At 40.6% G+C, this 15723-nt stretch overlaps 1 protein-coding gene across 1 annotated transcript in view; it reads right to left on the bottom strand.

Moving 5' to 3' along the window:
- Positions 1-15723, bottom strand: part of LOC107119568 (probable helicase with zinc finger domain) — a gene marked incomplete at its 3' end in the record, with an annotated part of 135928 nt that overhangs the window by 73894 nt on the left and 46311 nt on the right. The window contains exon 10 of the mRNA XM_015422077.1: positions 5795-6062. Coding sequence (XP_015277563.1) covers positions 5795-6062 — 268 coding nt within the window. The remainder of the gene's footprint in view (positions 1-5794; positions 6063-15723) is intronic.

Genomic DNA, 15723 nt, shown 5'->3' with positions numbered 1-15723 from the left:
AGCGGCAAGGAGCCGGCCCCCCCCCGCCGAGCTCCACGACAGTTCCCAACAGTAAATCCATTTCCTACACATGCACAGAGAACACGGTTTACTTTGGGGGGGATTTAAGTATCCCCCCCCCTGTATTTTTAAAAACATTTCAAATTTTTCTGCACACCTGGGGAGTACCCCGAGTGTGCAGGAATATATGTTGACCCCCCCATGTCCCCCAAATCTGCGGAAATAAGTATCCGCACATAGGGGGCATGTTGGGAATTAGATATATAGACGGTAGTGGGGAAGGCAGAGATTTTGAATGGGACTTATTTACCACCACATAGTCAGATCAAGAACTGGGGTGCTCATGTACTCTGCTTCGTTGACAAAAAAACAGACTGGCACTGTTGCCAGGAGGAGCTTCGTCCAGTCACTTCTTGCACATAAATTAGCATCTTATCTAGACTCTGCTGACCTTGACCTGCTGATCAATGTATCATAACCTCCAGATTGAATTACTGTAATGAACTTTACGTGGGACTGTCCTCAAAGAAAACAACTCAAAAGCGTCAATTGGCTTGTGTCTTGGGTTAGTTGTGCAGGATGCTTCAAAATGTGCACTTTAAGGTCTGTAGCTCGGCAGTTCGAGACCCTAGTGCTGCATGATGGAGTAAGCTTCTATGGGCCCAGCTCCTGCCAACCTAGCAGCTCGAAAGCAAGAAATTGCAAGTAGATAAATAGGTACCACTTCGGTGGGAAGGTAACAGCGTTCCATGCGCCTCAGCATTTAGTCATGCTGGCCACATGACCACGGAAACGTCTTTGGACAGCGATGGCTCTTCGGCTTGGATATGGAGATGAGCACCACCCCCTAGAGTTGGATTCAACTAGCTTTCGAGCAAGGGAAACCTTTACTTTACTTATTTGTTTCCAATACCAACTTAAGGTGCTGGTTCTTACATTCAAAACCCTTACCAACCAAGGACCTCCATACTTATTGGACCACCTCACAATATGTTTCTGTGCACTAATTATACTCCAGATGATCTCCTCCTCATTGTGTTCTCTATTAGATGTGCCAACCCAGACAAGGGCATTTTTGTTTGTGAGGCTACTGCTTGTGCAAAGAGAGGCAGACCCCACATTCCCTTGCAGTTTTTCATGGGCTTGTAAAGCTATGTCTTTTCAGAGTGTGTTTTTCAGATGAAAATAAAATATCAGAAGTTGACAGTTTTAGTGGTTTATCTTCATATACTGATTGCATTTTTGTGGTGATGTTTTTATATTTCAACCTAGAGATTCCCTAGGTATGCAGAAATTTCCCAATTTATTATTGGCAGCCCCATTTTTCTCCCTTAGTAACCAGGATAGGTCATGAACTTTGAAAAATCACAAGACAGAGAGAAAAATAAACAACTTAGAAATTCCTCTGCACACACACAACAATTTCCCCCTCCTGGATTCCAGAAGCTCACAGGGACTTGAACAAAGTAACTTTCCCCATCTTCCTGTGCTTTTTTTGCCATCAAGTCACAGCTGACTTATGGTGACCACGTAGGGTTCTCAGGGCAAGATATTTGTTTTGCCATTGTCTTCCACCACATCATGACCCTGGTACTCCTTGGAGGTCTCCCATCCAAATACTAGCCAGAGCCAACATTGCTTAGTTTCTGTGATCAGGCTAGCCTGTGCTATCCTATGCTTGTTTTTCCTTTAAATAATTCTCAACATTCCATGCCTCCAGAAGCCTACTCCATCATCATTAGATTACTGGGAAGGCATCTTTCTCTTGGTTAATTTTCAAAATAATATTTTTCTGCATACCTGAGAATTTACTACATATGCAGAAATTACTGCCGTGTCCATGGGTGGGCTAGTTATGCTGCTGCCATGACTGGTCCACTTAACTATTAGATATAGCAGTAATGGTACTAGATATAGCAATAAAGGCATCATCCAGATAAACACCCATCACTACACAGTATGAATAGCAGTATGACCATCACATACTGTGATGCAAACTGGAATGTATGTGTTATCTAAGATTATTACATGAGATTGTTACGGCAACCATATTAGTTGCAGGCAACATTTTATAGCAAGCCATTATTTTCAGACAGACACTGGATGCCAGGGTCTTTTAATTTTGGATTTTATGCTTAAATAAAAGGATGTTATTTTCATATGTGGAGCTTCTTCCAACGTCTGTGAACTAAGAGCCCTCAGCAGATCCAATACTAATATGATAAAAATGTATATCTGAAACAACTAACATGAAAGATGACAGAACATCCTGTTCTTTTTTGCTCACAACTGATTCATCAGATACCCTGTAATTTCTGCATTACTCAGTTATTTGGAATAGTTTTGTTGCACTTCACAGTGGATACTTTAAGGGTCTGTTGTTCAGTTACTCAGAAATGCAAATCTAATTAGCACTTTTTTATGTGCTCTCACAAAAATCACATTGCCAAGAAAAAAGTACAATTAATTTTTGTGACTCCTTATACTGTAAACGTAAACTCTGCATAATTTGTTCTTCACAGATGTACAACAGATGATGAAGGAAAAAAACCAGTCATGGTATTCTTTCAAGGCTTTGGCTTATTAATTAATTAAGTAATTAATTAATTAATTAAATGGTCTTATTTATTAAATGGACAAACAAAGAAAGGAAAAAACCAGTCATGGCATTCTTTCAAGGCTTCGGCTAATTAATTAATTAATTAAATGGGCTTATTTATTAAATGGACAAACAAAGAAACCTTTTTAGGTGTTGGACAACTTGGCATCTAGAGAGCACAAATAGAAAGCTAGATTAAAACAAACAGGATGAAAGTTCCAGCTCATCAGTTTAGCAGATACAGTTTTAATCATGTGGCTAATGTGAAGTTGAAATACATTTCTCTACCAAGTTCTTAACGCCTTACAATTCTAAACACTCACGGCAGAGCAGGTCTCACAGATCCTTGGTCCAACACTCTAACCACTACCTAGTGCTGGAATCAGAGGCACTACTGAGATAAGCATTTCTACTCCACCCCCCTCCACCTGCCCACAGGACTCAAAGTGGCTTACAAAGAAACAAAAATATATAATTTAGACAGACAAGTGACCAAAAATGTACAATACAATTCTACCTACTGAAGAGTTATTCTTCTAAAAATGAGAGAAATCTTCAAGCCTCATATGAATGGCTCAAACTCAACACAGAAACAATTCACCAACTGCCTTCCCAGTGTATTTCTATATATTTATAGAATGAATGCATACAGTTATGCAAGGAAATTTTTCAACAGCCCATCAAGTGTTGCATGTGCTTCTGCATGGTTTTGTGTATATTTTCTTAAATGTGGTTTCAGCAGCTGATTTTTAAATTACAAGCCAGCATATATCAGTAGTCTATAATTTAAGGCTACATGTGCAGTTACATCTCTCTTTTTATAACTAAAATGGCACAACATCCTATCCTGCGGGGTTCCATTGTATCAGTAGTCTATAATTTAAGAGAGTTACATCTCTCTTTTTATAACTTAAATAGCACAACATCCTATCCTGCGGGGTTCCATGGGACACAATCTTATCTCCTATGCTTTTCCATCTCTATATAATGCCTTTAGGACAAGTCCTTTGTAGTTTTGGGGTTGGCTGTCATCAATACGCTGATAACATCCAGTTCTATATCTCATCCAAATCTCCTGATGATGCAGTAGGTGTCTGCTGAATTGCTGAAATGTCTGCTATGATTAAATTGCTATGAATAAACAAATTCAAAACTAAATCCTGACAAGACAGAAGTAATGTTGCTTGGAAAGGCAGAGATCTTGAAGGACACTGTGCTTCCCATTTTTATAGGGTTCAGCTGACCCCTTGCTGACTCACTTAACAGCTGACCCTTCCTGAGTCACTTAAATCAGCACTACCACTGAAGCAGCAAGCTACTGCAGCTACCAAAACCTTCCAACTCATTCTAGCCCAGAAAATGGCCCCCTACTTTGATGCAACCAATCTGGTCACATGGATCCATGCCAAGGTAACACTCAGCTAGACTACTGTAATGTACGCTATATAGATCTTCCCTTGAAGTCAACTTGAAGTCTCCAGTTGGTGCAGAATGCCACAGCTTGCTTAATATCAAGGAGCTAAAGTAGTGGATGCATATAACTCCCATTTTGCAGTTACTCTGTTGGCTGCCTATCAGTTACTGGGCTCAATTCAAAGTATTGGCTATGACAGAGTTGTCAAACTCATTTGTTACGAGGGCCAGATCTTACATAAATGTCACTTTGTTGGGCCAGGCAATGTGTGCCATATAATGTAATACCAGGTACTGGAGATATAAATTTTATAAAGAACATATGCAAACCCAATTAGCAATAAATCAAGATGGGTAGCCATGTTAGTCTGTCTGTGGCAGGAGGAAAGAGCAAGAGTCCAGTAGTACCTTAAAGCTTACAAAAATTTGTGGCAGGGTATGAGCTTTTGTGAGCCACTGACGAAAGCTCATAACAATTAATATTATTATTTTTTACTCAAAATACAAACATGCTTAAAACATTAGCAGTCTTACAGTATTTCCTTACAGTATCTCCCTGATGCCCACCCTCCCACTTTCACTGTCTCTTATCTAATTGTCATCTGGCAATAAAGGTAATCAGTTACTTAGGGGCCAGATAAGAGCCCTGGATGGGCTGATTCTGGTCCATGGGCCATATGTTTGACACCCCTGGACTATGGCATACAATGCCCTTAATGGCTTTGGTCCCTCATATCCACAGAAGCACCTCTCCCTCTGGCTCTACCATGACAGCTTCAGTCACCTGCAAGGTGCCACCCTGCAAATGGGCAAAATCAACAACTGCCCATATATGTGCATTCTGTATGGTGACACCCACCTTATGGAATAGCCTGCTCCTGCTCACCTGGCATTCCACAAACTATGCAAAACTGAATTATGAAGGAACACTTTACCCAGATAATAGTTTGAAGCCTCAATCTATACCCAGCAGGAGTTCACAAACCACCTATAGGAAAGAAATTCATGGTGCCCTCCTGAACTTATATATTTAACAGACCTTTCATAGATATGAAATCAAACTGTAAGACAGTAGATCTTACAAAAGAACATACAGCAATAGGTATGATTGAGACAAATTTTGCAGTTGCTAGAGAAAACTTGAGGTCCTCATCGCTGAGCAAAAGAGCCAGGGTTTCCAGAGTTTAGGGGAACGGTTGGTTGATTAAAGGCTTAATATAGTGATCCCTTATATTCTCAAAGAACCTGCGTTCAAGCAGAGCATGGAAGGATGTATCTATCCTATTAAGGCTACAAGGCAGATTCTGTCAGAATATGGCCTATTCAAAAATCTCCCCTGTAAAACCATTGTAGGAATAATATTCAGTCTTGCAAACAAAAAAGCTCTACAGTAAGATAGTACATATAGGGATATAGATAGCATTAACAATTCCATCCCTTCCTGCCTGCACTGTATGGTAGCAGCAAGTGGCCCAACTACATATTCCATTGGGAAAGAATTAAGGAAACCAAAACAAATATCTTTTAAAAACCCTTAGTGGCCCAACTACATATTCCATTGGAAAGAATTAAGGAAACCAAAACAAATACATCAAAAGTAAATTCCATTAGAAAGGTTCTCAAAACAATAAATGGCCATACCATTTAACATAAGTTTTCAGGGAAACCTTAAATTAGTTTTTAAGTGTAATTATAATGAGAACATATTAATTCTATTTTCAAAGTTAGTATCATAATTATCATCAGTCAATTAAGGAAAACTTTAGGACAAATAATACTTACTTGCTGACTTCTTTATATTGCGCTATTTCCTCAATATAAAGGAGGTCGTGCAATCGTGACTGATAGTTACTCTTGGTCAGTGATTTATCCAAGACAGACTGTGTAAATAGCTGGTCAGCAGACAGAGGAATTTGGTATCTGATCAGAAGGCTCTTTTCCAATTCAGTAGTCTCATTTGGCTCAAACTCTACAATAGTTTTAGAAGTGGAATCCCAACGCTTGGCTGTAGTTAATAGTTGTTGCCGTGCATTCATCAGGTATTCAAGATCTGTATGCAGACAGACAAACATGAGAAGACAATAAACTGGCATTCTTCTCGCATACAGAAATATCCTTACCATAGTTATCCATACACTGGTAATAGGTAAAACCAGGATAGATTACTGCAATGTGTACATAGCACAGACTCCTTGATTTAGAACACAATACCAGGATTATTGTCTGAGAATATAGCTGCTCCTACTATTTTCCTGGGCACAATTCAAAGTGCAGGGTTTATCCTGTAAAGCCCTGAACAACATAGGACCAGCAAACATAACAGACCATCTGTTCTCATATGCATTTGCCCATTTTAAAATGATTTTTGGAGGTCTTTTGCTGAATACACTTACATTCAGATGGCTACCCGAACAAAGCCTTCTTTTCGTGTGTGAAAAGTGCCCCAGTAATTAAACACACATCCCAGAGATGTTCACCTGGCACCTTCTTCACTGAGTTTAAAGAAGCAATCCTAAGCACACTTATTAGGGAGTAAGTCCCATTGAATTAAATGGAATTTACTTCAAAGTATATACATGCTTATGATTGCAATGTTACGGAGCAACCTAAGCAGGTTTATTCAGAAGTAGTCCCATTATATTCAGTGGGGCTTACTCCCAGTAAAGTGTTCTTAGGATTGCAGTATCTGTCAAAATAATTTGATCTCCCTGAGCTTTAAATGATTTCTGCTTCTGCCTGCTGTATTGGTTTTCTTATATTTTTCACTTTTGTTCCTTCTACAAACTGCCCTGGAAATTTCATTTGAAAGGTAAAAAGAACACAGCTAAATACATTATGTGCATGTAATTAGAACAGAAACAGTTTTGTAGATTAAGTCTGTGACCCCTCACAGAGGCACTCTAAAACACTTATATGGAAAATAAGAGAAAGTTACCGAAGTTATTTCTCTTAGGTAACTAATATGGCTTGTCTCTTCAAAAAAAAACTCTCTCACCACTTAGTTAATCATTATCAGATTATATTACAATTAAACTGCAGATACAAACATCTATGCTGTAGGCAATATTCATAACTTTTACCACCCTAAAAACAGAGTGACAAAAAATTAAATATAATTAGAAAATGCATCAAAATTATGAGGCTGTCATTTGGAGATTTATACGTTCTGAAAAGCACCTGAAGAAAACTGAGTCTTTTACATACAGTAAATAAGTGGTTCCCGTAGCACCTGTTCATTAGAACATCACAAGCTTTTTTCATAAATCATACGTTTCCTGTATAATCCACCCAGAATTTCTTTTGTTTTCATCTACATGGTTATTGAGAAATCAGGTGTGAGTGGCAAAGCAAGATCACTCATACACAGCTCAATTCATCCTGTTCTCCAAATTCCCATTTTATGTTTGATACTAATCATATTAGACTTTAAAACAACTGAGGCAAGACTTGTTTATTGGGGTCTATACAGACACTGATGATTAAACCATTGTCAAATGATTTTGCATGCTGATTACTGTTGGCATTTTTCTATGGAAAGTCTCACAGTTTAATGCAAGGATCCACACACACACACCTTGTTAAGCCTTTGAGTATTATTGGAGTTTTGAGAACAGGTAGCATATGCCACCATAAATTGGCTTCCAAGGTAGAAAGAGCAATCACAAAATCACAAGCTAAGCATCCTCCTTTGCTTCTGAATTGGCGTTCACTACAGACCGTTGAATAATTCTCATGTTACATTCAATGCACATAAATCTAAATGTATGAATTAAACATATGCAGGTATTGGTCTCCTGTTTCATTTGTAAAGTGAATGCATGTTGGCTTACAGATATATGCATGTACATGCAGGATGTACGCACATTCACTGTAATGGGAACAGGGCTAGAAAAGTAATGCCTCCTTGGCTGTTCTAAAGCATATCCTGTTCCAGTGAGGTAGTGGAAAGACTGGACTGGCCTTTTGCTTTGGAGAAGATATGCTTTAGAACAGGGGTGTCAAACATGCAGCCCGGGGGCCAGATCAGGCCTGCAGTGAAACTGGCCATCTCCTGCTTCCAGTTCAGATGCTGCTGCTACTTTATAGCTTGCTTCGCCAGACTCTCTTAATCACTCAGCCATTTCATGTTTTAGCCTGGATCCTAGACTCCGAATTCTGAACATGAGATTTCTGTGGTAAATGTCAATAAATCAAAAGTAGGTTTGCAGCTTACAGAGCTAATGTTTTAAGCATGTTTTTATTTTAAGTAAAAAAAACTTTGTGTTTCTGTCCTTTATAAAGTTTTTATCTCCGCTACCTGGCATTACATTTTATGACAAACATGGCCCGGCCCAACAAGGTCTCATTTATGTCAGATCTGGCCCTCATAACAAATGAGTTTGACACCCCTGCTTTAGAAAAAGAAGGAATTTTATGAGGTCTCCATCATGTCTGCTAGCTCTCACCTGACTCAGTTATTTAGGACTATTAGGTCCCTTACATCTCTTTCAGAAAGAACCCAGAATACGAGAAATCTGGCCATAAACTGTAAGGCATTATCAATCTGTCCCTGGACTTGGGGGTCTTTCCAATGGGACTGAAGGAGGCAGTGGGTTGTCCCACTCTTTAAAAAGACCAACTTTAGATTCTATGGATCTGACCAATTACTGCCCAGTCTCGAACCTTTCATTTCTGGGTAAAGTAATTGAGGGAGTGGTGGCAAAACAGCTCCAGAAATTCCTGGAAGACACATCTGTGTTGGATCCATTCCAATCTGGCTTCCGCCCCAGCCACAGGATGGAAACGGCACTGGTCACTCGCACCGCCGATCTCCGCAGGTGGCTGGATTGAGGCGGGTCAGCGCTACTGATACTGCTTGACCTCATAGCAGTGTTCGACACAGTCAACTACGATCTACTGACTCACTGCCTCGCCAACACTGGAGTCTGCGGGTAGCCTTGCAATGGTTCACCTCATTCCTCCACAGTCAGGGACAGAGGGTGGCAATAGGAGGAACAGTGTCCCAAAGGCACCCGCTGGTATGCAGGGTCCCTCAGGGAGTACTTCTCTCCCTAATGTTATTTAATATCTATATGTGTCCCCTGGCATGGTGTTTCAGGCTGGGATGCCATCAGTATGCTGATGACACCAACTATTTCTACTGATGGGCAGGCGGCCGGATACCATTCCTGTAAATTTAGCTGAGGGTTTGGAGGCCATTTCTATTGATGGGCAGGCAGCCGGATACCATTCTTGTAAATTTAGCTGAGGGTTTGGAGGCCATGGTTGGGTGGTTAAAGCAGAGTCGACTGAAACTGAACCCAGGTAAGATGGAAGGTCTGTGGCTGGGTAGGTGGGAGCCACAGTTGGGTTGCCAACTTCCAACTCTTGATGGAGTGCCCCTATTGCCAGCACTGACCATCAGGAGTCTAGGTGTGACTCTGGATGACAAAATGGAAGCCCAAGACATGAAGGTTGCCAGGCTGGCGTTTCTCCAACTATGGTTTTAACTTTATTTTATACACCTTCATTGTAAGCCATCCTGCTTGCTGGGAAGGGCAGCCTAAAAAATCTAAATAAATAGATCAATCAATCTGAATATTATTCACACTTATTCTATTTCACTTCTATATGATCTATGCAATGTTGCACAATTACATACAACTATGTCATAGCAAAACTATAAAACTGGAAGCATCTCACTCTACTAGTAAAATAATTTTGAACATACTTAAACCATAGTTCAGACTAACTGTGGTAAATAAAGCAACTTCACATCCTTGCTTCATATACTGATTTGATGAGCCCTAACTAAGGCAATAATGGTGGAATATGTTCAGACAATCACATTAACTAATGTTAGCTAACGTTTCACATGATGTTTGATCAAAGACTTAAAGTTGTGTGATGTGTGAATACAGACATCTGGCTTAATCCAGACTTGTTCCCCAGATAACAGACAATGAAACCAGCATTTGTCAAAGCAAACCAGGATTCAACTGACCATCTGTAAACTGAGCCCAGGTTTCACGAACTAGCCGTAGTTTTGGGTGATGAGCCTAAATGAATTGTTTTTATTGCTGTAAACTACCTTCTCAGATCAAAAACATAAACATAATCAATCAATCCTTGATGTTAATATCTTGCATCCCCCCCATACATATGTTAACTACTTCAGCTATACCAAGGGAGAGAGCTTCACTATTATAAAGGCACAATTGTGATTGCTGCCTGGCAGCAAGGGTGGTGGTGATAGTGGTGGACTTGTTAGGGTAGTCCACCTCAGAGACTAATGTATCTTATTGGTTTCAAGGCAGCTCTAGAGGATTTTGAAAACCTTCCCAGTCAGTCTTTGGAGGTCCTTGTAGCCTCATAGAACAATGGCCTGCCTGGGACCATAAACAGAGTTGATCCTTAGCATCCTTTACCACACTCTGGTAGGACTCCAGCTCCATAGTATACCAGGGATCTGAGGAATACGAAACAGACTGGGAAACAATTACACCATCATTGGCAGAAGACTTGGAATGAATAAGAGCACACTGTATTCAGCTCAGTTGTTTAAAGAGGTTTGTGAACTGATAACAACTATGCCAAGCCCTGCTAATGATTTTAATTTGGACCCTAACTGGGATGTTTCTGAAAGGTTCTTTTCTGATAAAATCTCTAATCTGTTCCAACTTGGAGGCAGAGTTGAAAGTAGATTTGGTATGCAAGGTGTCAGAAATATCTTCTTCTGTTCTAGAAAAAAAATATTTGTTCTTTAGGACATCTTCTGCCTTGTTTGTGGATTTTGAGGTCCTTTGGACACTATTTCATGAAAGGATTCAGAGGAGTCTCTTGTTGTTTATTACCATTATTGTGACCATTATCTCTGAATTGTGACCACCAATTCTACTTTATTTATTGATGTAATGTTACGTTTCAAAAGACTTGTGTCTACTGGCAACTTGTGAAATTTGTATATTTGTTGATGGTCTACCCTTGTGTTTTTGTTTCTTGCTTGGGGTCCCTATTGTTTGGTTTATCTAGAAAGAAATTCAGCATGATCTTGCTAATGGATGGTGACAAGGTCCTGGAGATTGTGAGAACCTTGTGCTCTTGAACTATGCCAATCCTAGCTTTTACAATCATACTGAGAAAAGGCAAGAAACTTTGGTTAAAACTATTAATGTCTTGCTAACTGAGTGGGCACTCCCTAAACGTTGAAGGAAGCAGTTATGAGAACTTTACTTTCAAAAAAACCTTTAAAACTTTTCTTTAAAAAAAAACTGGCTAAGGAGTAGGTGGCCAATTATAGGCCAGTATCCAATTTGCTGTTTTGGGGAAGAAGAGAACCGGTGGTGGTGGAGGAGTAGCTCCATGGGTTCCTGAATGACACATCTGTCTTTGACACATTTAAGCTGGCTTCAAGCCTGGGTTCAGAACAAAGAAGGCTATAGTTGCACTGGTGGACATGTTAGATCTGTCAGCAGCCTTTGATACAGTTGACCACTCCATCCTTATTCATCAGTTGGAATACAGAGTTGGCATTAAGGAAGAAGCTCTTCAGTGGCCTTGTTCTTTATTGCCAGATCAGACACAGAGAGTTCCAATGTGTTGGAATTTATCCAGTAGAGTGCCTCAGGGCTCCATGCTTTCACTCATGGTCTTCAATATTTATATTTATATGGGTTGCTCTTGAAAACAACTCAGAAACTTGAGCAAGATCAGAATGTGGTAGCCCAAATATTGTCCGGGGCTGGCTGGCCTATTTCAAAACTGCTACAATGGTTGCCAGCTTATATCTTAGTGAAACTGTTTGGACCTTTGGAGTGGGATGTCATTAATATGCACGCGCACACAACCCCGACATCGTCCGGGAGCCCCCCGCTCCCGGGCAATTTAGATTTGGCAACCCTAAGGCAGCCTGGAGATCTCCTCTGAGATTACAGCTGATCCCCTGATTACATGGATCAGGTCCCCCTGGAGGAAATGGCTGCTTTGGAGGGTGGACTCTGTGGCATTATACCCTGTTGAGGTCCTGACCCCACCCTCCCCAAACCCTCCTCTCCCCAGGCTGCAGCATGAAATCTCCAGGAATTTCTCAGTGTGAAGGTGGCAGTCTAAAGATATTTTTTTCCAGCAGCAGTTTCATAATGACCTCCTTAAAACGAGCAGAACCTACCATCTATAATGAAAAGAAACATTTATCAACACCTGGACTAAACTGGAAAGCCTCTTCTGGTTTGCAAGAACCAGCCAGAGCTTGGATTCGCATGTGAGCAGTTGTACTTTTCTGAGAACATCCTCTAGTGTCTTCAGCTGAAACTCACTCAAGCAAATGCAACAAACAGAGTCTGTGGGCAACTTCTCTATATTTTAAATTTGAGTTTGTAAACTGCCTTAAAACATGGGGAAAGGAGGGACATACATACATAAATAAATAAATAAATAAATAAATAAATAAATAAATAAAGCTTGCCTGTAAAGTACCAAAGGAAGTTCTACTTCTAAGAAATATCTATAGTTTTGGGTCTGGAATTCTTATTCATTTGGTAACAAACACATTTTGGATGGAAGTGCCAGAAGTTGTCACTTTGGTTAGTTGTGTGGGGGGCATCAACTGTATAATCCTATTTCCTGTGCTGCGCTCATCATTACTCTTGTCTGTGATATGTTTTTGAGTTCTCAGTACTGAGAAATCATGGCAGCTAAAAAGAAAGAGAATACCAGACATGTTTGAAGATAAATAGAGTTGACCTTGGGAATAAACTGCTGTGTTTGGGGATTTGGGTTTGTGTGTGTGTGTGTGTGTGTGTGTGTGTGTGTGTTAACAACACAAATGAAAGCAATGTCTCTGCAAGTTCACCACAAAACTGTACTGATGTGACTATTCTGATTAGCCACAGTCTACATAAAGATCAAACAACACTTCATGAAAAAACCACAGCCATGCCCCTGGAATTATTATCCAATTCACATGGAATTGTATTTTGCTTTGCAGCACTACAACTTGTGCAATCGTCATGCTCTGGGCTATAAATGTTTAGATCATTTGGAAACAGCAGATCACAAACTACAGCAATTCCTTTACATCTTTGCTCTATCAGTGCTGGAAACAGAAATATGTTGTACATAAATAAAGAATAGGATGTGCAGGAAAGCACCTGCAGCTCTACCCAACCCAGATTTTGAAAACAGAGAAATCACTGCATAATTAGTGCTGTTCATCACAAGTCTTTGTGCACCTTAAGGATATTCTTATGTTTCACAAACCTGGTGGTTCGGTCTCTCATAAATAAGACAATGGAATAAAGAACAAAAAAAATGTACTAGAGTAACTGGCAATAGTCTATGTTCAAAATAATTTTTTTAAACCCTGCCTATCTTGCACTTAGATTTTCCCCCTTCATTCTTCTGTGTTACAGTCAAAACTGTGCATCTCTTTTATATACATAGCCTAACAAGCCAGTTCAAAATATTCAAAGGCATCTGAAATTAGAAAACCAGTTCTGAGAACTGTAACAAACTGACCATGAAATTCCAGCAGAGTTATTGATTTCAATGGACGAAGACTGGAGTAACTGTGTACATAGGATTACGCCAGGGATGGATAGACCCTTTGACTTACTGGGAAGTTCTTGGTGGGCCACTGACCTTGGGGGGGGGGGTCACTGACAACCAGGAGCAAACTGAGCCAAGGGGTCTGTGAGGTGCAGACAGTACAGGAAGGGCTGCTCAGCTTGAAATCAGGACACAGTAACACCCACTGCCATCATTGCCTTGGATAAACCAACATCCATTATCATCATTGCCTAGATTCAAGTCAAGCAGCCCCTGCATGCACTGGAGCAGCTACATGGCTCAGCTTATTCCAAAGTTGTTTAAATGGAGTGTACTGTAACTCTGAAAAATAAGGACTGGTGGTCACTTTTTCTCTTTCCTCCTATTACAAGAACTAAACCACTGGGGCGAGGAAGGCTCATCATGATTATGTGGCCAATATAGGTCAGAAATCAGTACAGGCTATTCTAAGATTCTTCTATAAAAACGGTGGGCAATATATTCCAGCAACCCTCAGATTACATCAATCCAAAACGGTTTCCCAGCTTCTGTATGGGACGATGTTAGGCCCACCATCTTCATGTTTTGCCCCATTAGAAAGAACTCAATCAAAAATTTTAAGAGCAGTATTTCGATTCCCCAGATGTGTATTGAATGCAAGCCTGCGCCTAGATTCCGGTATGATTACATTAAACGCTAGGGTAAACCTCGCATCTATTAATCTATGGCTTAAGCTAAACCATTCCTCCCAAGACCTTACATCATTAATTATCTGGGATGGCTTTCGATCCACTTAGGTAAAGGCAGTCTGTCACAAACTGAATATGCTAGGCCTCTCCCCAGAGTTTCTCTTAAAAATGCCCTTAGATCGCCCTTCCAGTCTATGGCGACATGCAGGCAGACGCATCTCCCAGACACTCCGGGAATGCAAACTGCACACCAAAATGTGTGAGGGGGTCCATCGGGTTACGACCTCCCCCGGATCCTTGGTAAAAGGCTCCCAGCCAGGGTGCTTTTGAGGGGCGACCTATTCGATGGCCGAAAGCCAGAAAATTGAGGCACCCCTCCACCCTGAAGGTCCTGCCACTGAGTAACCGCATGGTACAAGTGTTGCTGACCGGGTCAAGCGTTGGAGATCGGGCGAAATAAATGAAGACCAGTGAGGCTGAATGGCCAACAATGAACTGTGAGTCAGGTTGAAGCGAACATGAGGATATAAAAAGAAGCTGCCCCCCCTAAAGAGCGATGGGAAAGCGAGCGGGGGAGGGATTCCTCCCAAACGCATAGACGAAACATGGAAGGAAAGAGGTGGGAGCAGAAAAATAAGCCATTAAAATTGTTTCAAGAGACTTACCAGAGCGCAGAAAAGCATTTGGGCGAATATCAGAGACTTTAGCAACTTTCTTGAAAAGTAAACAGATCCAAAAAGATGGCAAAAAAGATGGCGGGGAAGAAACCGGAGAAAGAGAAGCTGTTGAAATCAAAACTAGGGGCCAGTCCTCGAACGGATGAGGTCACTGAGCTCTCAAAACTTTTGGCTGACTCCCTGCACCCCCTGCTGGATGAGATCACTGGCATTAAACAACAACTGTCAGTAATTGGGCAGAGTGTGGTAGAGCAGCAGATTCAACTGACACAAGCCTTAAAAGCAACAAAGCAAATGGGAGAGAAAGTGAAGGAAATGGACGTCACTACTAAAAAAGGTAAGAAAAAGGTGTAAAAGCTGGAGATGAAGCAAGTTACAGAAGAGTCAAAGCTTTTACGGCTACAAATGGATAAAGCAAATTTGGTCCTACGGTTCCAAGGGGTCCAGGAAAATGTAGGAGAGAATCTGAAGCAACGGCTGAGTGAAGCAATAGCCCCAATGACAGATTTAACAGCAGAATACCTTTGCAGCGAGATGGATGTGATCTAAAGATCTTATTCATCGTAAATCAAGAAAAATAATCTGCCTGGGGAAATAGTGGTCAGATTCTCGAAGAGACACGAGAGAGATGCTATTTTGAAAGCAAATTCGGGAATACCCTTTAAAATTGAAGGCAATAATATCAGGATTTTAAAAGATATTCCATTTGATATAAGACAGAAGAGAAAGAACTATAAAGAATTAATCCTTTTCTTAAAAACAAATGGCATCAGTTACAGGTGGTTAATCCCAGAAGGCATCACTTTCAAGATTAATGATA

Source organism: Gekko japonicus, unplaced genomic scaffold (genome assembly GCF_001447785.1).
Source record: "Gekko japonicus isolate JY-2015 unplaced genomic scaffold, Gekko_japonicus_V1.1 scaffold196, whole genome shotgun sequence".
In the NCBI taxonomy this organism is placed as follows: domain Eukaryota; kingdom Metazoa; phylum Chordata; class Lepidosauria; order Squamata; family Gekkonidae; genus Gekko; species Gekko japonicus.
The sequence above is the reverse complement of the archived record's forward strand: the minus strand, read 5'-3'. Positions and strand labels throughout refer to the sequence as shown.